Consider the following 25279-nt stretch of genomic DNA (forward strand, 5'->3'; position numbering starts at 1 on the left):
GAAGACCAAGGAACTTGAACCTGAGTGGGACGCTGCTCTTCTCAAGGCATTTGATCAGGTCATCCACTTAGAAGAACGAATGAAGAATCTTCTCGAGATTCCAATTGCTGAGATCGAAGGAATCGTGTCTAGATTCATTGCATATGCTAAAAAGGAGCATTGGAAAGGGAATAAGATTCTAAATGAGAGGTTGTTATAGATGATGTGGCACCTTAATTGTCATTGGTCTATGTCTCCTAGATTTTTGTGCCAAATTTAATATTTGGCTATGCATTTAATGTTGTGCAATAAAAGGGGAACTTTTGTAATAAAACCCTAATTAGGGTTTAGGTGTCATAATCTTGGCCATTGATCTTCTTTTTGATCTGGACCGTTCATTGTAATTGAGGATGCTATATATACCCTCATTTCTTTTCATTTTGTAACTAGAAAAACTAGAGATTAAGGAGAAATTAGAGAATTAGAGAGATATTAGAGATTAGCAATTTGATTTGTAGCAAGATTGAGCTTTGAGGAAGGAATTTCAAACAATTGTTGTTCATGATGGCTTTGAGATCAATAGAATATTGAAGTTATGGTGTTTTATTGCAATTCTTATGGTTATCTTCATGGTTGTTCGCTTTCTTGAATCATTCTCAATCAAAATAGTATTTTAGTTTGAAGGATAAAGTGTTGGACTTGATCGTCGGTGAGATTCACTCTCCAAACCACTAGCTTCTTGCTGATTGTAGGAATGCCTTGCGTGGTCAACTGGATAAACTTGAATCGCTTAAACCTTCAATCATTGTTGTATCTTGGATATGTGCCTTTGTGGTAGTGTCTATGATCCTTGATGAATTGAAAAATCATTTGTTACCTTAGAAGATCGCATCAATTTCAATTGAGTTGTTATTTTATGGCAATTTTGAAGTTGGTAGAATCTTGCCAAGTCTCATCCACATTGAGTCATTCTTAGGGTTAGATTAGACTAGATCCCTTGCAAGCCCTACTCTTTTGATCTTTTTTGGAATTCATTAGTATTAGGAAATCTTGTTCCTGCATTTCGGAAACGTAAGGCCCCTTGATGACACAACAATCACAACGACCACTGGTGCTTATCCACACGTAGAGACCCTACTTAAAAGAACATTGAAGTCACCCTAACTGATCCTTCTTGCGATATCTTCAGCAGTTAGAGATTTTATTCAAGAGAGGATAAGGTACCCTTGGGTATTTTATTCTGTGTATGATTGTGTACAAAATACACGTCAACAGGCGCCAAAATCAAGAAGTCATGGAGAATTCACAAAATTGATGAAATTCCCTCTCCAGTGAAAAATTCACGCCTAGGATTGAAAATTCATAAAATCTTCTAAGGTATGGAAAGTTCGAGGTTCAGGAAAGAAAGGTTCAAAATTAAAAAAAAATCCTTCCTTAGGGAAGAATTGCGCCCAAGAAGAAGAAATTCTAGGAAAGGTGAAAATTTGGCTAAGTGTCGGAAATTCCTTACTTCAGGACAAAATTCTAGGAAAGGTGAAAAATTGACGAAGTGTTTGAAATTTCTTCCTTCAGGACATAGTTCTTGGAAATCATGAAAATTGGCTAAGGCATGAAGAATTTCCTTCCTCAGGGGTAAGGAACAAATTTCTTTCCAAAGGAGAATTCCTTCACAACATGAATTCCACGTCAAGATGAATTGAAGGTGGAAAAAACAATTTCTAAGGCAAGGAAGAAATCAAGGATGAATTGAACAAGAAATTTCCCCCAGGAAAAGTTTTTAAAAATCCATTCTCGGGCATCGAATCACATCCAAATTTTGAAATTTTTACAGATTTGGATTTGTAGGAGAATTTTCTCCCTCCTGGACTTGAAACCCTAATTTGTGGAAAATTCCTAAAAAATAGGAGATGGTGAAAATTGATGGAAAACCTTCTTCAAGAAAGGAAAGTTGAAGAGACTTCAAGAAAATTCTTCCTGAATCAAATTTTCCCTCCAACAATTCCAGATGTGCAAGAGCGGATATATGATGTCAGGATCCACTTGCATGGCGAAGATCTATTGAACACGTGGCAGTAGAGTGGTGCATTCATTACCAGAATATTTGACCAAATGGCGACCCGGTCATTGCATGTTGAATTTATGGTAGATTCTTTTTGCATGCAGTCGCCGCATGTGGAAATGATGGAGCATTTATGACATAATGGGGTGATTTTTGCATGGATGAATATTCAATGCATATTGGGTGAATTTGAAAGAGGCGGTGCATTTAGTGCGCAATGGATGTTATTTTGGGTACTTTTGAATTAATTGTATATGGGCATGATGGGTTATTAATTGGAGATTCCCAACTTGTTGCATCTTGAGTGGAGAATCCTTTAGGGAAAACCCTAATTAGGGTTTGCATTTAATCATGGCCTGAGGCCTATATAAAGGGGTGACCCCCCTCATTTGTAACAGGAGGGAGCTTTGTATGAAATTGTTGTGATAAGTTTTTTGAGATAATAACAGTGAAACATTGTTCTTCGATGGTGTCCACTTAAGTTATTTTTTCAAAATTGCATGGTTTCACCTTCCTCACTTATTGTAGAATTTTATTTTCTCAGTTGTTAGATGAAGTGCTTTGATTTCAATGGAGAATGCAATGGTGTCTGATGAATGTCCATGGCTCATACTTTTTGCATCTTGCTGATTGTAAGTTGCAGTGTAAAGTTAGCCCGAGCCACTAAACTTGTGCTAAGTTCGGTTGTGGACAGTCATTTGGATTGCGCCGTTTTGGGTATTCAAATGCACTTTCTCGATTTGAAAATCCTTCAACATCCTCAGAAGATTGCATCGGTTCTTGCAGAGTTGTAGTTAAACTTGGCGAAGCAGAGCTTGGTTTATTTGGAATTTGTCCACCGAAGCATTACTTGTTGATATCACTGCCCTTAGGAGTAGATTTAGATCCTTCTAAACCCTTTCCCTTTTACTTTCAGTTCATTTTAGTTCGTTCGAAGCAGCAGCATCACAAATTCGCTATATCCGATGATGGAGTTCCAGCAACAGCAAAGAAGTGAAAGAACGATGCAAATGTAAGGCCCCTTGGATTACCAACAATCACATCAGCCAACTGAGTCACGTCCGTAGCATAAAGGAACCTTGGAGTCGATTGTTTGAACTTCTTGCAATCTTAGCATGGAATCGCACTTTGATCAAGAGAGAGTGAAGTGACCATTAGGCAACTTTATTCTGTGTTCGACGCTGTCATAAAAAACATGTCAACAGGAATCTCATCCACAATAATGTACAACATATAAGCACTCACCTTATATGACCACTTCAAAAACTCACCATATGGCCCCTTCCACAACTCATCGTACAACATTTGCAACAACACATTGTACAACCCTTCTTTGGCTGCGCATGACCTCTTCAAGGTCACACTGTACAGTTTGACTGCAAATGACATTCTCAGCTGTGACACCTTCTTGGTGGAACTCATATAGTACAAAATCATTTTTTCTGTGAGCCAAACAATTATTTTAATTGTTTTCCAGGGAAGCACTAAAAATTCAAAATGAGGTAGGCAAAGTCTTAAAGGGAAGAAGCCTTACAAGCCTTACAAGCCTTGCAAGCCTTAAAAGTTCAGGTGAGAGTATGGATGCGAGTAGTAATAAGGGAAAGAAGCCTTACAAGCCTCGAATAGCACCAACAAGGAAGGTGAAAGGCGGTGATGATATTGTTAATGTTTTAGCAATACAGAAATCTGAAACAAGATACACAAAGTTTATCCTGGGAAAACCCTCCACTTGAGGGTGAAAAACCCAGCCCGCAAATGTAATACCTTTATTGAAATCTCAAAAATAAGTACATGTCTCTCACACTTGGAGACAATCATTTTATCAATGATTGATAATGCTCAAATAGAAGTCAACTATCAGAATATTGCTTACAAATAATGTAGAAGGAGATGCAATAGAATGAATCTGCACACCCAAATGTTCACATCTGAACATAAATGATCAACTTAGAAAATCAGATACAAAGTCCCAGCAGAAGACCATTCAAAGAATATTGATCATCATCTTAAAATGACCCATGGCAGGTGAATAAATAATATGCTTCAAACCTGATAACTCCCTTTAAGAAGAAGGCGGAAGATAAATAAAAAAGAACAGTGTCAGTTACACACCAACACACACAATGAGCTGGCGAACTTAAATAAAGGAACCGAATTCCAGAAAATACAAGTCGGTGGCAGTTATAAAGAATACGAACCAAGAAGAAGGAATGGAACCATCTCTAGCTGTAGAAGAAGGAACTCGAATAGGAGGAGCACGACAGCATGATATCTACTGAAGTTATAATCTTTAACAGATATTGATATGACGGTAGCAATTGCATGGGAGGACCTCAGTGGGAGTGAGTGCTGTAGCTGGTAGCTCAGTGGGGAGACCTATAAGAGTTACCCACCAAAATAAGGAGGCGATCATCAAGTGAGTATGTAGGTAGGATTTGACATAGGAGGAGATTGATAGTATTTGGGGGCTAGGGAATAAAGGACTTAGAAAGAATTTTCTTGCCACAACCAAAGTGGATATGTGTGCTTGACCTTTTGAAGTGTAGATTGATAGGGGCGAGCTGAGCGTCAGATGTCGCATTTTAGATGATAGATTTCATGACAGGCCTAAGCATAGGAAAGGTATACAATTGAGCAAGAGGGTCGTCTGTGAGAATGCATGAGTTCTTGAGCTTAACACACAAGGCCTTCTATATGACCAAGCACACTATTGGGTTATTGCTAGACACCATCCACATGTAGGTACCCCTTGACACATGGGAGAGGTTGTAGCTAGTTGGATAGTTGGATCTTGCATAGTTGACCCCATTTTGTTGGGCCAATCTAGGGGTACAAGTGAATGATGAGGAGATTGCTCACGCAACAACACAATCGTTGAGAAAGACGAGTAGATGAGAGGAGAGTGGTGACTATGAGGCATTGCCAAATCTTCATCCGAAGAGGCAACCACTCTTGAGAATGCCGATTCTGAGGAGGAAGGTTCTATGGAGGCCTACTTTGTACCAGTGTTGCCACCAGTAGCAGAGATAGTGACTATCTCATCTTCAATCAAGATAGCCTTGCCAGTCATATTCTTGCCCACCACATTCTCGCCAACAAAAGTTTCATTGCTAGCTGATGCAGTTCTAGTTGCAGTACCCTCAGTTATTGTAGTCAAAGGCAGTCAGGTGACATCACCAGATACTCAGTGGAGAGTTAAGGTGATGAGGATCGACAATTGGCTGAACATGCTCGAGTTATCAGTCAACACAACCCCACCACCATCGCTAGGCCTCTTGGACGAGAACCTAAAACCCTTGGCACTTGAGATAGAGACAGTTTAGACAAGGACAATAGAGTCAGTAGTGCAGGAAGAGGAGGTAGTCTTGAGTATGGAGCCAATGATTGAGATCATGCTTACCCAGCCAGAGGAAGTTTGGAGAGATCCTACTCCTTTAGGATTAGAGCAAACCTAAAAAGGCTAACATTCTAAAGGGGCCATCTTGCGAGGATGAGACTCTTGGGATATATATCAAGATCAGCCAACCAGACCCACATGACATCATTGGCATCGTGCAACAATACTTGGCTAAGTTGTAGGACATGGCCTTGGTCACAACTGAGATTGCAAAGTTGTCCCGGCATATGGACATTGGCCTAGCTCCCCTAGTGGTTATAGTCTATAGAGGCTGAGAAGTTTCTCACTTTCATGCAGTTGGTGGAGTTTGAGGGTGAGTTCTTTTGGTGTTTCACATCTTAGGGGTGGCCGAGCGTGGAGACATTAGCCATAGCCATGTTGGCAGCATGGCATGCATTGGGACCCACTACAGTTGGACGACATTGCCAAGTGTTGACTGCACTTCATCGAATGGAAGAATGTTTCAGGGATGTATTTTGCAAATTGAGCCGTGTGATGACTTCTCTTGAAGAAGCAATTGCGGCTAGGGAGAGAGCACTTAGATAGGGAGAGAGTGCTTTGGCTGAGTTGTCAAATTACATCAGAAAATTTCAGAAATAACTTGCCAAACAGAGCCATCTCACCACTGCAAACTGTTAGCATCAAGTAGCTGTGGAAGCCACTTTGGCTGTAGCTAAGCAGGTGAGTAGATTGAAGTAGCAGAAGACATAGTTTGTTGAGAAAATGCACAATTGAGAGAACAAAGCAGGCAATTGGTTGAGAAGGAGCAACAGTTTTAGGGCAAGATGCATGAATTGGAGAGGACAAAAACTTACTTGATGGGGACTGCTCTTATGGTTAAGGGGTCAAGAGAACGAGAGTTGGTGGAATAATGTGATCAGAGGATACATACAGAGGAGGTGTAGCACCAGTGCTCTGCATCAGCTACATCAATATTGACGTCCTCCACTCTTCTAGGGACATCCTGTCACCCTCAATATAATTTTGTTTATGGTTAGCCCCATTTTTGTTTCAGTGATTTGGAAGATGACTTTCTTATGGGGGGCTGATGTAGTTTGCCAAGTAATAAAAGTATTATAATTGTATCGGTAGAGTGTTTATTTCCTTATGTTTTGTTAAGTCATTGTTATGCTTTGTAATCAATAGTTCTTGACTGGTTGATGGTTAGTAGTCACTGATGGTTGGTTATTTTAACCAATCTTGGCCTGCCTTATATTGTGTCTTAGGTTCGTAGTCGGGGGCTCATGGTCGACTAGAGACTGGCATATGAATATTGAAATTACTACATATCATTGAATAAATAAGAACAAGAATGACATATCTTTCGTGTGCATTTGTAAATTCATAATTATTTAGTACTTGTATTTTTGTTTACTTCCATAATTGGTAGAGTTAGGCAGTAAACACATGCTCAAAGTAATTTCTTATGCAAAATTTTCTTCATCCTCCCAGCTGTAATAATTCAATTCAATCATGTCAAATACCACGTGAATGGAATGTTATAATTCTTCCAAAGCTCCAGTTGGTGAGACAAATTTTATTGATTAGAAGAAGAAACCATAGAGGGGGTGCAATAGTAGTTTACCCATATTGAAATATTGCATTGCATGAGGATTGCAATCCATAGAAAACCAACCATTATGACCATTCACATTCGTCATACATTCTGAAGTCTTATATTTCTATTTTGGTAAATTTGTAATTTCTAAATGTGAGTGTTTTAAATGAGTTGCATGCTTCACTTGTACTTTATTAAATGCTTTCAATGCCTACTACTTTGAATCAAATATTCAACATGCCTTCGGTACATTTGCCTTGCCTCCTAGGATGCTATTTCATGATACATTGCATCCATGCAGTAGAACTGGGGATGTACTCTATTGATATGAGAAAATTTACAATAGTTAAATCCCACAATAAATTACTAGTCTTCGTCTTTAGCATTAGGAGTTGTTTATGTACTGGGAAGGGGTGGATTTCCTACATCTTTTATGCATTCTTTGTTTCAAATTTTATGTCATTCATATTAGGAGTTAGGAAGATTCCCACAAACATTAATAGAATGATATCTATAAGCCACGTATGTTGTTCTTAAAAATTATTAAATTCATGGCAGTTAAATTCATTCCTATTGGTCTATACTCATTTTCTGAATTTTTATTGTTGCTTTCTGGGTTCAATAGTTTTTATATTGAAGAGCTTTAATATTTGGTAGCCCGCAACATTTTAGCATATTTATGAAAGAGTATAATACTTGAGGTTTTCATAACAATAGTCATTGATGTATTGTACCTTGTCTTCTTTCTAATATTAACTTGATATCGTTTGAATATCTTATGGATTCAGGTGTTGTAATATACGATTATGAACTAAGAATTGGCTGGGGTAAATCTGTGTCACTTCCATCTCAGGCTCTTCCTGCTCCACCGCCAGGTCAAATGGCTTTCAGAACTAAAGAGGTTTGCTCTTGAGATATGTTTGTTTTTAAGTTTCTTTTCAAGAAGGTATATTTTGAGATGCATTTGATAAGGTTTCTCTATTTTTACCTTCTATGAATTCACATCTGTTTACCAAACATTTTAGATTTTTTAAGAGAAAGAGCCTGCAAGCAATTTCTATTGGAATATCTTGCTGGTTTGAAAGTGACATGTAAATTTTAGGTTAGATCTTTATAGTCCTTTGTGGTATATCTTATGCCTAATTTGAATATTTACCCTGTTCTATCAAAGCAGGGTGGTACAGTGGCTTGGTCGGGTTCTGGTGCTCCAACTCCTGTTGTCTCAAGTCAGGCTGCTGAGGTGGTAAGTACATTCTGTGAATATTGCTTGAACCAAATCAAGGCCTTTCATCTTGTGTTAAGGTTTATTGGGTTAGTGTCATTTGTATGAATTGGTTTTTCGTAACAAGGGACTGCCGCTAAACTTAGTTTTTTCTTTGTATTGGTTGCCAATCTATAAGCATATTTCCTTAGCATAAATTTATTCTCAATAATGTCAAAGCACAGGGTAATCAATAAAGTGACTTTGTATGATACTGAAGGAATTATGGTATCATCCCTCACGGATGCAGGGACTCAGATAACTCCTGGTTACAGAATCTATACAAGTGAGATTATAATTCATGACCTATTCACTAGTGAGATAACTATTGCTTACATTTGATGTATTTTACTGACATTTTAGAATGAAATGTTTATTTGTGTAGAGTTCATTTCATAGATGGTTCAGTTATGGCTGACCAGGACAATTGGGAAATAATTAATTAGAATTAGTTTTGAGGCTAAAACCAAAGTTACCCATAGACACATGGAACTCATATCTAGATATTGCTCTACTGTTTCAACATCAACCAAATGTATTTAATGTGCAATAGAATTATTATTTCAGTAGTGAAGTTTGCTTTAATTGTTTTTAACAAAAAGCAGGCATGAATACAGTCTGCAACATTACATGATAATCTGGAACTAAGTTGTCCATGGCCAGCAAATCTGGTATTCTATCAAGTTCTCAACCCAAAAGAGAGCAGCAGTGAGGATAGTGAGGGTGAAGACATTCAGATTCAACAAAGAGGCTCTAGGTACTGTTGGAGGTTCTTCTGGGAGTGGGAATGTTCTAGGGAATATGAGTTAAAATAATTTATTTGAAATCCCTTCCAAATTCCTCAAAATTTACTTAGAGCGTGTATTCAATCCTAAAAGACCCTTTTTACAATTTGCAACAGCAATAGAGAAAGACAAGAAAAAAATTATGCTTCAATAGCTATTCTCCCTCTCTGTTTGTGCTGAATACAAGACATTGGATCTCCTTCCTACTCCAAGCTAGGTTGTCTAGACTCTAGACAAATGTTTTCCTCTTGCTGTAAGCTGTATATGGTTCGTGTCATTACTCTCTCAATTCTCTCTGCAATAATCTGTGTTCAGAGCTTACTCTGCAATTTTTTTCTTTGATATCAAATAATTCAATTTCAGGGTTGGGACAGGTCTTCCTTCTGTGAAATCACATATTGTTAAACTAGATTTTTCCTTTAATATCAAATTTCTGAATTGTCGATTGTGCATGAAAAACACCAAATAGTTATATATAATTCAGATTTATCTGAAAACTTTTCACAAATACTGTACAAGCAATTTTTTTGTTTTTGTTTTGATAACTATTTCCTAAGGTGAATTTAATTCTACAAAGATTTGTTAAACTTAATTGACCCAATCCTTATGACAAGTAAAATTACTGTATTTTCTATTTATGCATTTTTAATAGTGACATCTTTACTTGCCCTACAATTCCCAAGGTCAGTTATAGGATTTCATGTAAAATGGGTTTTAGATATTATTATCAAGGGACTAATCAATCTTGGTGTCACCATCTTAACTAAAATTCCAGTTTTGTTTCTGTATTTAGCGATGCTTGACATCAGTTTTTGTCGTTAACTGGTCCCTTTTTGCAACTTTATCTCTTACTAGTTGAGCTTTGAAACTGTTGGCTTTCTTGTCAACAGTGCCCACTTTATTGGTTTTCTTGGCAAGTTAGTGTGGCCACAACTTTTGGGACCGGACCAAACAATTTTGGTACTAAACTATGTTCAGTACTGAACCTTGCTTTGGAGTTCAAATCTTTCTATATCTTAATCCTTTATGGATTGCAATTGGATGACGAAATGAATGTAAATATATAGGCAAAACAATGGCATGCTACCACCAGTTGAAGATGTGAACCAATGATTGTTTGTGCAGGCAATCATATCTCTTTCAATTATGTTATTTGGTCCTTTGTAAAGATTTTCATGGTCATATCACAAACAGCGAAGAAAATGCAGCTTGGGTTGCTTTCAGTAGTGGGCCGGTGGTGTAGTGCAACAGTGGGGCTGGAAAGTAACACAATCAAGGATTGAAGGATTGGTTCCTTGAGTGAGAAAAATAATTTTATTGGTAACGTAAAGCTAATTGCATGTGCACATGTTTTCTTTATAGATTTTGTTTTTGTCTTGTTGGATATATAATACAGAAAAAAATCAGGCTTTAAAGGAGAGTTGAAGTGATAGAACCCTCAGAAGGCACCAACAATATAGCAGTGTAAGTACTAGGATGTTTGTTGAATTTGCAGGTTGGATGATGTAGAAGCTGGGGTTTTGGTTGAGCTATAGCAATGACTCTGGAAATAGCACGAGCATGAAAGGTTCAACAGGGAGCGATTTTTAGTTTCATTTAGCAGTGTTATTCATTCACGGACAAGGGTGTTAATAGGTGTTTAAAATTGCTTTGAAATGTGGGACACAGACAACATTTCTTTGTTTTTTCGACAGTCATCAGATCTCATGCTGTACTGTATTTCAAATTGACATCCCTCTTCCCATGCACAATTGCCATGTCTCCAGGTGACTATGGAATCTCTTCTGGTGTGGTTTCTGTTCTGGCAGCAAGCTTGTTGACTTGGCATTCTTCACAGGCTGGCATTCTTCATGGATTTGCATGGAGAAAGGGGAAATACTGATGCATGATGCTGAGAACTGCAGATGGGGGCACAAAGAGGAATAGACAACACAATCAGGGCATTTCGTAAGGATGATTGATGAAACTGTGTGCAGATGTTATAAATTTGAAAATTTAGTGTTTTACTAAAGGTTGGTGTTAAATTCAATTGGTATGGTAATTGTTTGGTGTTTCAACAGTCTATCCTTCTCTAAGTTGATTCGAAGCTATTTTAACTGAGTGACTTCATTTTATTTGTTTAGTCTTTATGCCATATTTTAAATATTCAAAAATCTTTGTGGGGTTATGTAATCTCAACAGAAAGTTGTGACATATAAGGAAATCAGCTGGGTTGTTGAGAAAACTATTGGATTCAATTTGTTGGAATGCCATTTTCTATTGAACTTTTGAGGAGCTCAAAAATATCGAGTCAAGAAAATGGTTTTTTCTTGGCAGAAATTTTCACTCAATTGGGAATGGAAGGTAAAGCTATAAATAAAATTGTGATCGGCAACACAAGGTGGTCAAGGAAATATTGGAAGTATTAAGTTGGGCAGCTATGCACATAGTGGAGATACAATCTGCATTTTTGAGTTACACACCAATTACATTGAAACAAGATTATTTCAAAATCTGGCTGACAGAGGAGCAGAATAGAAAACAATGGGCAAGAGACAATGAGCTCCATTAAGATGGAGATGTATGAAGACTATGAATCTTGGTTTCAGTTAGACAGTTCAAAAGGAAGACAGTGAAGGGTGAGTTTCCAAAGCATGTATTTTGAGAAGACCTATGGAGAGTGAACCATTTTGACATCCTCAGAATATGACTGAAGACTCTTATGACAGTAGAAGAAACATTGACGTCAGCATTATTAAATTCGCAGTTGCAAGATGGAGTACACAAATGGAATTGGAGAATTGGTTATACTACAAGAGTTTATTGGAAATAAATATTGACAACTAAATGGCAAAATTTGCAGACTTGAGGAAGTCATGGATAGATGATTGCACTCACCTCAATTTAAGCTGTTTCTTGGAAACATATTACCATGTGGTTTCTTTGTCTGTAAAGAATTTCAACTGATACGTTGTTAAGATGTAATATGAATCATGAAGTCAAGTAATGATAATCAGGACATGTCCCGTATTCATGTTTTCTCATACAATGTGGTTTCTAATTATTTAACAAGTGGGGATGATAATGTATTGATAAATTTCAATGAGTATGATGACTGGGCTGTGAGTTGGTGTGTCCAAATGGTCGTTTAGATTGTCTGTAAAATTATGTCTGCTATACAGACCTGGATAGACAATGTTAGTGAAAATTGTCCATACCAAATTAGTGTCATGATTATTCCCAAGCAGAGATTAAGAGGGAACGTTAGACTGTAATATTTATTTATGGCAAGGATGACATTTATTGTGAACATCCTGTGGTTTCCTTATGAGTGATTCTTGTTCAGTCAGTCCACTCAGGCTATGTTCAATTGGCCAAATATATGAGTATAAATATATTCTCAAGGTAATGGCCGGAGATGACTACCAATTGAAGAAGTGAATTATTAATTATTTTTATTTTGCTATCATAACTCATTATTTTTCTTACAATATTTGGATTTCATATATTTTTTTTACTTTAAGATGATCATGTAAATCTTGCACTGTCGAATGTTTTGATTTAATTCCATCTTTTGTGGTATAGATTTACATCTGTCAAATAATGCATTTACAATCACAGTATTGCATGTTTTCACAATCGAGGAGAAACCCCTGTATACTTGGAGTGGACAATTGGATGAGCTATGAAAAAGTAATCTCTGTACAAAATTGGCTTCCTACGTAGGTAATTATTGCTTGAAAAGGTGAAGCATGCACACATGAAAGTATGAGGTCAAGGCAATGCCTTTGATCTTTGTGATGCAACTGCTATTTTTCAAGTTTTAGTATCAACAAACTCTCCATCAATTCTAAGAAAATGAATTTTACTTGTCTTTGAATCGCTACAAATAGCCACATATATGAGATAGTGGTAGGAAGAAAAACCAAAGTATGTCAACAGGACTCCAAAGCATGATGATTTACAATTGCAAGTCATTAATTCTAAAAAGAACCCGAGAAATTAAAATTAAAGTATCTAAAGGTAAACACAAGAAGCAAAAGAAGCTAAGTAAGTATGGGGTAAATCCTAAAGAAGTCAGTGTATGCAAACCCTTGTGGTAGAACACAAACTTGTGAAAGAAGGGCATTTGTCAAAAATAACTACTTTTAGTGCCAAGTCTGATGGTAAACATTATTCAGAAGTGGTTTTCGTTCTGGTAGTTTTAGATTGACATTAATCCCAAATGATTGTAATATTAGGTGCAAGATTAAGATTGGTTCTATCCTGGCCTGTATACAAGATTAAGATTGATTCTTAGGTTAAGACACGCATCTTCTCCTGTTTTAAAATTTTTAGATGAAACAAAAGGTTCTATCCTGGCCTGTATACAATTCGATTACTGCTCATCATGCTTATACTAATGATAATACCGATTGCTACTCATCATTCTTGTTGAGTCCTGAGTTTTAGGTGAATTTTAAATTGTATTTTGTAGCAATCAGATTTCTATGATGAAAAGCAAAACTGGGTATGCTAATTACAATTGGGTCAACTTTGTATTGTTAAAAAGAAAAGATAGTCTAAGTACCTATGCTAATTGAGATATGATTATATTCTTTGGTCATGCATGATTTCCATTTTCAGTATGATGAATGGCAACTCAAATTGAGCATGTAGGGGATATTAAGAGTACACAAGAAATGCTGCAATACATCGTATGTATGGGCAATTGTTATACTTCCTATCAAAGGAAAGACTTGAATCACTGTCAAGATTTTAGTATTTTCTTCCAATGAAAGATTCTTTTATTTTTTGACATATCTAAAAAGTTGTTAATTCTTGTATTGAAACAAGGTGAAAGCATTAATTTCTATATTCAGTGTACCTTTCTAAAAACTTCTACAATCTCTTCAAAGTAGAAAATATACATGCCAGCCTGGAGATATTGTAGATAAACGATTGGAGGAGCTTTTTAATGATTTAACAACAATGTTTTTTTTATGTTTGAAGTCAAACAACTTTTTGTGTAACGTGAATAAATTATCATTGTACAAAATTCAGTTTTAGCTACTGAAGTTGCATTTAACGTAATAGCAGGCTAAATAAATCTTTATAAGTCCATTTGTTTTGTGTATATGAGACCTCATGCATCTAATTTTGAATAGACTACAGGAACAATGATACATGACCCTAGGCCCCCCAATTCATTCTATTTTCACCATGAGGAGAACTCTTAACTGAGACACCAAATGGTAAGTCTGTCTATGAAAGAAAAAATTGCTTACACAAGCTACTTATATCATCTGACAGAGACCATGATCCTAAATTCAATAGTGTCATTTGGAAAGATAGGTTTCAAAATGCTGACTTAACGCTGCACATCCCAAGCTTCTAGCATCTAATTAAACATACATAGGTAATAATATTTGGATGTTTGACATACAAAAATAATTTTATTTGTAAAGTGGCACTCATGCCTCTGTTTATAGAATGATGTTATAATATCACACATCAGACAATGGCATTAATTCATTCTAATTATTATATGGAATTTTAAGCATCAAAAGCTATTACAAGGAGCTCAGAATGCACGCAAGCACATGTCTACAATTGAAAGAATATAATACGTGGCCTAACGTTAGCCTGAAAACTTCAACGTGAAACAAATCATATGGTGCTTGTTTAAAAAATGCATCTGACATCTGAAGCAATCCCATATAAGTAGAAATCGTTTATGCAGAAGCAATGACTTTCACTGCTGTGAAGACAAAACAATCTTAAGAGATGAAGCCTTGCAAAGAACCCTGCTTTACCAATTTATTAAATATTGCTGTCAAATTTTACTCATTTTATAAGTACACGTCTTTGGTGGATTGACATAAGCATTCATTTGTCACTGTATTGATTGGAATATATATATTGGGCAAATGTTTGTTGTAGAATTGTCCTAATCTTCCAAAGAAGTTTTGTTTACAAGCTTCTGTATTATTGTAGTTGTTTATTTATTTGTTTGAAAATTCTTATTTGATTACTTACTACAAATAGTTAATAATTTTGTTAATTTCAATTCAAGACTCTAGTGCTCCTTTTGTGGGCATTGACATGAACATTCAATTACCATGGCATTGATTGGACTACTTTTGTTTACAAGCTTCTGTATTATTGTAGTTGTTTATTTATTTGTTTGAAAATTCTTATTTGATTACTTACTACAAATAGTTAATAATTTTGTTAATTTCAATTCAAGACTCTAGTGCTCCTTTTGTGGGCATTGACATGAACATTCAATTACCATGGCATTGATTGGACTACTTTTGTTTACAAGCTTCTGTATTATTGTAGTTGTTTATTTATTTGTTTGAAAATTCTTATTTGATTACTTACTACAAATAGTTAATAATTTTGTTAATTTCAATTCAAGACTCTAGTGCTCCTTTTGTGGGCATTGACATGAACATTTAATTGCCATGGCATTGATTGGACTACTTATTTGTCAAATGTTTCTTGAAGCCTTGCCCTAATCTTTCCAAAGTAGTACTGTCTACAAGCTTTTGTATGCTGCTTTGTAGGAATTGAGGAGTGTTCATTTGTCATGGTATTGATTGGAATATTAATTTGGATAATGTTTGTGTGAAGTAGCGTTGCTTACATGTTTATATATTGAACTCATTTATTTATTTGTTTGAATATTGCTATATAATTATTTGTCATATAGTCCCAATTTTTTTTATCACCAATAGCAGTGCTGCATCTGTCCCTTTGTTTTAAAATTAATGAGTTGGCAAAACTTTGGTGGACACAAATTTGACTCATCCGAGTGACCCGACAGAATTTTCGAACCTAAAAAATCACATATTTACAAATAATTTTTAAAAATATGCATAATGATAAAACTTCCTATAGAGATTTGGTAAGTTGTTTTTCATTCAGGAATACATTAAAAGAAAAGTTCAATACACATCATCAATCATAGTTATTATTAATTAATAATTAGTGTCAAGTTCAACAATCATATGATCATAAATCTCAAACCGCTTAACATGTGATCAGATTCATTATAACATCTTGTGCTGCCACATCTGCTGTCACACATTCTGCTGCTTGTCCTCATATGAAGAAAGGAGAGACATAACCTCGTGTAACATTGAGCATAATTGTATCACAAAGCAAAACTTCTCTTCCACAGATCTGTGCAAGATGATATATCTCAGAAAGGAAAACTAAATTTGAAACCATAGTATAAATTAAAAAAATGAGAGATTATAAAGTGTAAATTCTATCAGCTAGCTATATAACAGAGGAAAAAAAGGAACAATAAAACCTTTAGAACAACAGGGAAAAGCAAAACAAAAATCTGAAAATAAAAAAAACAGAATATTGTGTAAAATCTGTCAAATCACTTTCAAATGAATTGAATGTTGTTAACATTTTGAAGAAGTGAGAGCTACGAGAAGAAATTGTGAAAAATGAAGTGTTTTGATGCTTTTCTGGCTGTGGACTGTTATTATTTATTATGTGTCAATAAGTGAGTTTTTTGGTCAAACTTGTGAGTTACTTACCAAGAAAGCAGTCGAAACTTGCAGGCAGTTTAACTGGTGACTAACTCCCACATAGATTTGTTTCATGAGTACTTGCAGATTCTTCCATGATTCAACCCGTCTTGTATATTAAAACCATTTTTCATAATTCTGCAGGATTTTGTTGTTGCAAAGTACCTAATTGCTTGTGTCATGTTCCTATCTATTATTGAAGTTCTGCAAATTTTAGTAAATGCGACATCCCAGGGTGCATCAAATTTTTTTATATCTTAATTGGACTTGAAAAAATCATAATGTCAAATCAAGAACATCTTGGAATGTTTATGACTTTGCTCCCCATTACTCACTGGAAAGATTTATCAATGTTTTGAGGATGAGATGTAGTGCTAGATTATGAAACAAAATAGCAGGAGACCTGCATTGAGATAATTTCCTGTACAAATCAACAGTATTCATTTCAAGGGATATTGGATTTGTATTGATAGGTGAGGATGCCCATGCTCAGCCATTTGCATGAAGCATTAGGAATATATGGCATGCTTATTGTTTGGCTCCTGTATGGCTGTTTGAAGAAATACAATTACACCTAAATTCAACGAGGGGACAAGAAGTTTTGTCCGTCTGCTGATTGATTGGTAACACGAGTGTCTTCTGAATAGAATGTGATGCGTTTCTCTCAAGTTGTATGAGATGCCATTATTGACCATATTTATGATACTGGTTTTTTTTCTGTTTAACATTTTTGAAATTTGTATTGAGTGACAGAATTTGTTAGATATATTGGTTGTACGAGTTTGAAAATATCTGACTGCAGTACTATTGTATCTTTGCATCAAGCAGTATTTCAAGTCTTATTTTTGTTGTTAGGTTGTAACTCCCAATGTTCCAGACATAGAAGTGATACCTCCTGAAGATGAGCATTTGCGTCATGTAATCGATACAATGGCTATGTATGTGCTTGATGATGGATGCCCTTTTGAGCAAGCTATCATGGAAAGAGTACGAGGCAATCAATTGTTCGGGTTTTTATTTGACCTTGGATGTAAGGAGCATACTTACTATGTGTGGCGGCTATATTCATTTGCTCAGGTAAGGTTCCAATGATGCATTTTATGGATATTTTTTTTCATTTACTTTATGTTCTATTGCATAAATTACAAGAGGGAATAACTTGTAAGACTGTCCTGAGGGTTTGCAACTGAGATAGATTGTTTGCTTGATAATGCTGACATCAATGTGCATCAGATCAAGATTTCAAAATATCTGATTAAGATTGTGGTTACACTAAAATGTAGGGGGATACTCTTCAAAGGTGGCGAACAGAACCTTTCATCATGATTACTGGAAGTGGGAGGTAAAATATCACCTTTGGTTTATTTGCACAAGCTTTAAGGGAGAGTTCAACTTTCTCTAAACTTGTTTCATTATTAAAGCATGCCTAATAAGATACTGTTTATCTCACATTCTTCAGCTATCAGGCGATCTTCTCAGCCCCAGTAATTGACTAACTTTAGATATCAAATGCGTGGCACTTTCATTTATTTTTGTTGCTCCTTTGTAGGGAGTTATGTTGAACTTACTGTCTCCTTTTTGAGCAAGAACTAAATTCTAAAGGGGATTTGTTTTGAGTTTTTTTTCTTGTTAGGGTAATTGTCACAGAAACTCCAGTCAGTCATCTTCTGAATTGTATCCTTCCTAAATGCAATAAGGTTTATCTTATAAAATATTTCTTTGTTTTAACATTTAAGTTATTGGGTTCCAGATGGGTACCACCACCTTTACCACAACAAACACTTACAAAGAGTCCAGAACATGAGAAATCCTCAGCTGCAACTTACGCGGCTGGTAGAAGCAGAGTAAGCATTATATTCTCACAGTGCTATGTTATATTTGGGATTTCTCCTGTAGGGCTTTTCAATGCATAGATATACTCAAAACAACATTGTTCTGGTGATTGCTATCTTACATTTGAATATTGAAAACTGTTAAAAGCTCATCATGGGGTTTGGAGAATGAAATTGTGGATTCCATTTATTGTTATTTCTAACCTGTCTTGTGATGTACATTCTATCAGAGGCTGGATCAGGAGCGTGCCTTAACAGATAGCCAAAGAGATGAATTTGAAGACATGCTGCGAGCTTTAACCTTGGAAAGAAGTCAGATAAAAGAAGCTATGGGGTTTGCCTTAGACAATGCTGATGCAGCTGGCGAGGTACTGTTAATATGAAAATAATGTGACTAAGGGCTTATCATTTTATTTGCTGACCATGCTGATAACATGTTTGATTTCCTACTTAACTGGCATCTTTCTATGCATTGTAGGTAGTTGAAGTACTTACAGAATCCTTGACACTGAAGGAAACCCCCATTCCAACCAAAGTGGCAAGGCTTATGCTAGTTTCTGATATACTTCATAACAGCAGTGCTCCTGTAAAAAATGCATCTGCATACAGGACAAAGTTTGAAGCAACTTTACCTGACATTATGGAAAGCTTTAATGACTTGTACAGAAACATCACTGGCCGGATAACTGCAGAAGCTCTGAAGGTTTGTTAAAATAATTTCCTTGATCTCTATCGTCAAAGGTGGCAATAGTTTTGTTCATTGTATGAACTTTCTTACATGTAATATTTCTGGACGTCCTTTCAGGAGAGAGTGTTGAAAGCTCTCCAGGTCTGGTCAGACTGGTTTCTATTTTCGGACACTTATGTGAATGGACTGAGAGCTACTTTTCTTCGGCCTGGAAATTCAGGTGTACTTCCTTTTCATTCAATATGTGGAGATGCTCCTCCAGTAAAGGATCCATATAATTCAGATAGTTCTGCTATGGAGATGGCAACAGTGGAACCAAATCAAGATGCTGCTCTTGCCATGGGCGAAGGTGCAGCAACTCGGGAATTGTCTAGTATTCCTCTTGCAGAACTTGAAAGAAGATGTAGACATAATGGCCTATCAATTCGGGGTGGTAGGGAGGTTATGGTCACACGATTGCTCAGCTTAGATGAGGCAGAGAAGCTTGCTAGAGAAAATGATGGTTATTTAAGACCAGAAGAGGGTAGGTGGGGCACAGGAGAGAGAAAAATCATCCATGAAGATGATAGGGAGTATATGTCAAGGTCTAGGCAGAGTATCTTGGGGACACGAGAAGAACAATTGATGAGTAAGACAAATGCTGCTTTTGGAACATCGCTGCAAACTCCTGTTACCTTGAACCCAAAGTTGACAATTCCACAACCAGAGCTAAAACCTTTTACAAGCAAGAGTATGGATACACATCCTGTTTTACAGGCTTCAAAGTGGACCCGTGAAGATGATGGAACTGATGCAGAGGATAAACCTGAAGTTAAGGACCTTGGCTTGAATTACTCTTCTTCTGGTAGTGAGGATATATTTGGGAGTTCTGGGAATGATGAGAAAAGAGAAGCAACTGCAGACAGCTATGCTACTGCTATTGGTGGTTCTGGAATGGATGAAGCACGCAGGTGATCTATCCTGACTTTGCATGCCAATATATTTTTTGTATTCTTTAGCTCTATTTTTCCTTTGTTTTCTATATGCTACACATTTTGATATCGCAAACATGTAATATCAGACAAAAGCTTCGCCAGTTAGAGGCTGTAATCATAGAATATCGTGAATCACTTGAAGAGCGTGGGACTAGAAATGCGGAAGAAATTGAAAGAAAAGTTTCTGCCTATAGAAAGAGATTAGAAGCTGAGTATGGGTTAACAGATTCTTTGAATGGAAAAGGCAACAAATTAGGTTCTGGAAGCTACAGGCATTCATCTCGGAAGGCAGGTAAGAAATGAAGAAATGAATATATTGGGGTGTATTTAATTGGAGTGAGTTCAATTATAATTTATGGGTTGTTCTGAAAGCAGTCATTTATGGGCTGCTATCAGTTTCAAGTGTCTGGTGCTGGGAATCGCTGAGGTCTTTAGGTCAAGGATGTAAGACATCGGTGTATAATGATTTTGTGCAGCTTTCTTATTTTACTTTTTGATGGGTGCTGCCAGAGAGAACTTCTCTGGAACAGAAAGACAGGCGAGATAATAGTGGGGATTCATCTTCAAAGAAGCGTAGTCGCAGTCAGAACAGTAGCAAGAGTCCTTCACATAGATTAATTAGAGACACGGAAAGGGAAAACAGCGAGAAGGGCTTTGATGGGGACGGGGACCGAGATCCTGATTCAAATTCTGTTCGTCGTGAACGAAATCGTAGTAGAGATAAGCATCATGATTCTGATGCCGAAAAAGGGAGGGAGAGGAGTGAAAGTAGGGAGTGTGACAACAAAGAATGGGATAGAGACAGAGACAGGGAGAAGAGCAAGGGAAGAGAGAGGGATAGGGATCAGAATAGAGAGAGGGATAGAGATAGAGAGAAGAGGAGCAGAAGAAGCTAATCTTCTTAACATTTCTCTGGGGCTGAGATATCCTCAGAAATTTTATTTATAAGGCTATTATATCATAAGTTTTCGGAGAGTGATCTATATAAGAGTGTTTGCTTGTTTGTTTTCTCACTTTTGCATTGAAGGTTTTGATTTGAGTTGTAACCCCTAGCCTGCTTGATTAATGCAGAATCCAGTTATGGAAATTGAAATTTGTTGCATTTCTTGTGTAATAGAATATGATTCTTGTGTGACAAACTTTGGATCTTGTGTACAAAAATATATCTTAGCATATTGTCTGGTCTTTATAGGTGCTACTGATAATATTTCTCTAGCACAGAATAGACGATAATTTTCCTTAAGCCTCAAGGGCCTTTATCAGCTTGCTTAATGTTCCAAAGGACGATTCAGATTTCCAGGGTCTACACCATGAACTAATCTGATATATACTTGCTTTACTTGGAGTCATCAACAGCTATAACTCATTCTCAAAAATTTAGTGCTGCTCAATTGACCTAGGCACAAAATGAGTGTGTATGCTAAAGAAAGTCTGTTGTACATTTGTCCATAATTGCAGGAGGCGCCAACAATCAATATCAATTACTTTCCTTGTTCTTTTGTTGTCAAATGTCTGGTTTAAATTCTTAGGGCATGAAATCTTTGACATTCTGTTCTCAAATACACTGTTGAGACGTTGACAATTCGACACGGGTTAGATTTGTGCATGAGTTGATCATAAACATTCAGAAGATGCGGTGAACTATTTGAGACGCAAACAATACAAAATTCTATAGTATGTGATGTGCTTAATTTTATGAATCCAAGATTTTTATTGTACCTTTCTGGACCATCTGAATTCTTTCAGATGTACTTTTACAAAAGAAATACTTGAAAATTTTGCTTCTTGAAAATAAATTATACAAGTGCAACAGTTTTTTCTAGAAAGAATAACAAAGAAATAGAGAGATGAAATGATTAGAACAAAAATAGGTGAATGCCAAACTACTTGAGATCGGAGAGAACTTAATTGCTTTGTTTCATCAGCTTTTCTTGAGGAAAACCAAGAAGTGGGTGATGGCTCGCATCCAACTCCATAGTAGTTTTTTCGCTGGATTTCTTGAATGTCTACTACAGTAGATTTTTTGGATTCCATGCATTCGTTTGCTTTAGTTTCTAAAAATCGTTTAGAGGTTTTTATTGATGAGATTTCCAAAAATTTCCTTAACCACGTATCTTACAAATTTTAACGGAAGTTATCTTACTAATATCGATTAGCTACAAAAACTGCAATATCAATAAAGAAAACCATAAGTTTCCAGTAATATTTAAATTCATAACCCCAAATGGTCTGAGCGTGCAAAAAAACTGTTTGCATATTATCCGTCGTTTGCTGATTTCCATGCAAAAGGGCGGGCCTAATGGCAAGAGTTTGTATGATTAGTGTGCTTTTATATGAAGTAAAGCTTTTGCTTTGTGATTCTTAATTGATGGGGGCCAGTATTTTAGAGGAAGGTCTATAAAAATGAGTATCATGTGACTGCAAGCGCATATCAGGCATGAGTTTGGAAGAGATCAAGGCTTTCAGCCTCATCATCATTCACAGAAATATTACAGTAGATGTGGTATATAAATTTCAGTGCAAAGTGAAAGATGTCTTTAAGTAATTATGTTCCTGTATGCTATGTAAGTAATTCAAACGAGGATTGACCTAGTAACTATATGCCATGGAGTGTTCACTTGTTTGCATGAAATTGATTTTAGTATGATTGATGAATACATGTTTATTATATATTTTGTGAGAGAATGGTTAAACATGTTTGCTGAAGATATTTTCATTTACCTCACTAGAGTGGAACATGGCCGCTTTGGGATGAAGCATAATTCATTATAAGTTTACATACATTATTTTTGATGGATGGAAATTGATCTAAATTGCATACCATCCACGACAATTGTGTATTTTTGAGACCTAAAAACAATTAAATTACTTTAAACCGTAAGCTAAACTTTTAAAACCCTTTCAAGTTACAAATTGTGTAGAAGACTGTAAACCTTTTAAAGACATCCAATTAAACTGGAATGAAATGAGCAAACCTATTTTCAATTCTCATATTATTAAATTTTGTTTTGTGGCTCAACTTAGTTGATTGATAAAATTGAGATACAATCTTTATTAAAGATGAGGAATGGGTGCATAATGACCTGTTGATTTTCTTCGTGACCTTCTCGTGAAAGATGAACTTGACCTTTTAAGGATTTTGGGTGCTCGATTATAAATTCAATTCTCTAGGGCTTGAAGAATGAAATTCAAGCATGTTGGTTGACTAACTATATAGATATGGCTTAATGATGCAACAATAGAGATTCGTATCATCGAGGGAGATATATCATTTTAATACTTAGTCAACTTTAGATAGTTATGGACTTCATATACAATGGTGTTGTCCCTACGCTTAAATTGATATAAACTAATCAAAGATAAATGAATTTAAATGCTATTAAACTTAGTAGTGATTGAGTCATTAGTATATAGTTTGAGTCATTAGTATATAGTTTTAGTTGGCCTTCTCTTATCTATTGATGTTGATTGAGTACTTGAATGTCTTTCACTAACACTTGTTTTGATTTGTCATGTCTCATTTTTAGTAATTTTAAGTTTATACACCTATCTTCCCTATTTTTGTCTATTGCGTGTTTTCTCTTCTTAGAGTATGTCTTTTCTTGCAACTTTTACCTTTCTTTTATTCTCGTTAGAATTTTAGACCTCAAATATCACACCTTTCATCTATCACCTTGCCTTGCCATTGTATTTGTTAGAGCTATCCATCTTGTTATTTTTGTGCTTGACCTTGGATGTCTCATCCTTTAGTTGAGTCTTGTGTTATGATTGGCCCTTGATCCCTAATAGTTTTGCTTGTGTTCCCCTCATAACAGTCCAACACGTGTTGTATTATTCTAAGTAGTCTATTTTAGGTACCATTACTTCCACATTAAAATCACTTGCCCATGATCTTTAATCATTTGAAGATGTGTGTACTTCGTGGTCGTTTTGTTGTGTTTGTGGAGGGTATAAAGAGCTAATACTTTTATTTGAATTGTCCTAAACGAAATTTATTTCAAAATCTATTTTGACCTCAAGTTAATAACTAATATAAAAAATTCTCAAAGGGTTAGTCATGTTTAAGTTGTGCTACTTGATGTTGTATTTAACCCCTCCATCGCCCTCCTTGTTTTCATGCTTTAGTCAAATGCCTAAGTTGAAAACCTAAAATTGGTTGTCAGTTATGAATACTTGTTAGAGTTTTTGTGTTGCTTGTGCTTGCATAACTTCCTTACCGATTTGGACTCCTCTGCCCATTCCTTTTGGAAATCGACTTTTTTGTTGGAGCATGAAACTTTTGAGGGTATCCATCCTTTAGTGTCTTTCTTATTGCTCTTGAAACTATGCTTGGCTACCTTGAAAAATTGCTTGTGTTGATATTATCTACTTTTTGCATTGTCAAGGTTTTAGTTACATGCTCGTTTCTTTTAAGAATGCTTAAGTGTTGTATTTGTTAGGTTTTATTGTTGTTGGGGTCTCGCTTAGTCTCACACCATTCGATTCTTGATCCGTGAAGTCCAAAGGTCAATTATGTATCTAGGAAAGTTTTTTAGTCGTAGCTACGAAATTTTAGGGCGAGAAAAATAGTTATAGAATCGCCCATAGAGTTGTAGGAGAATATCTCTAAAATAGTTCTAGAATTGAGCTAGAATAAGCAAACATAGTAACATCTTTATTAATCTATAAAATTCAAAAAGCACGCTACATAGTTCTAGATCGAGTAATGTGCATACTCGATTCTTTATTAATCTTCTTGTTAATGACATCAAGTTGCCTTTAGAATAATAGGGGGCATTAGATATAGGGAACACTCGCCCCCAAATTCTGTAGGTGTTTTGCCCCATAACTCTTTTAGGGGTTGCCACTGAACCCTTGTGCACTACAATTCGTTTATTGCCCTGCAAAATAATTGGGGCCGTTGAGGTGGATTAGTTGGAAGTCCCCAGGGGGGTGCCCCATTAGATTAGTTTTCTTTTGCATATTTGATGGCACACATGTAATGTTGAGTTAGATGAACGTAAAACCATAATGAAAGCATTGCAAGGCTTGTAATGACATTTCTCAATTTATATATGGGTATATGCATAGATATATCATGTCTTACTATATATGCTCTATTACAATATTTTATGATCATTGATGAAGGGAAAGATTTTGTGAGGAGTTCATGACATTATCTTGTTACACCACTCTGGGTATTTCAAGACCTACAAATAGACCAAGGCAAGGTTCACATAGAAGAGACTCGAGGAT

General features: G+C 36.0%; 1 protein-coding gene across 2 annotated transcripts in view; it reads left to right on the top strand.

Moving 5' to 3' along the window:
- Positions 1-21539, top strand: part of LOC131055814 (protein RRC1) — a 121166-nt gene extending 99627 nt beyond the window's left edge. For both annotated transcript variants that reach the window (XM_057990158.2, XM_057990159.2), the window contains 10 exons: positions 7782-7894; positions 8168-8236; positions 17406-17627; positions 17834-17892; positions 18301-18394; positions 18613-18750; positions 18861-19085; positions 19188-20020; positions 20131-20336; positions 20555-21539. In XM_057990158.2, the coding sequence (XP_057846141.2) occupies positions 7782-7894; positions 8168-8236; positions 17406-17627; positions 17834-17892; positions 18301-18394; positions 18613-18750; positions 18861-19085; positions 19188-20020; positions 20131-20336; positions 20555-20940 (2345 nt within the window). In that variant the 3' untranslated portion in view covers positions 20941-21539. The remainder of the gene's footprint in view (positions 1-7781; positions 7895-8167; positions 8237-17405; positions 17628-17833; positions 17893-18300; positions 18395-18612; positions 18751-18860; positions 19086-19187; positions 20021-20130; positions 20337-20554) is intronic.
- Positions 21540-25279: the final 3740 nt, after the last annotated feature.

The sequence above is a fragment of the Cryptomeria japonica genome, chromosome 8 (assembly GCF_030272615.1).
Source record: "Cryptomeria japonica chromosome 8, Sugi_1.0, whole genome shotgun sequence".
NCBI classification, from domain to species: Eukaryota; Viridiplantae; Streptophyta; class Pinopsida; order Cupressales; family Cupressaceae; genus Cryptomeria; species Cryptomeria japonica.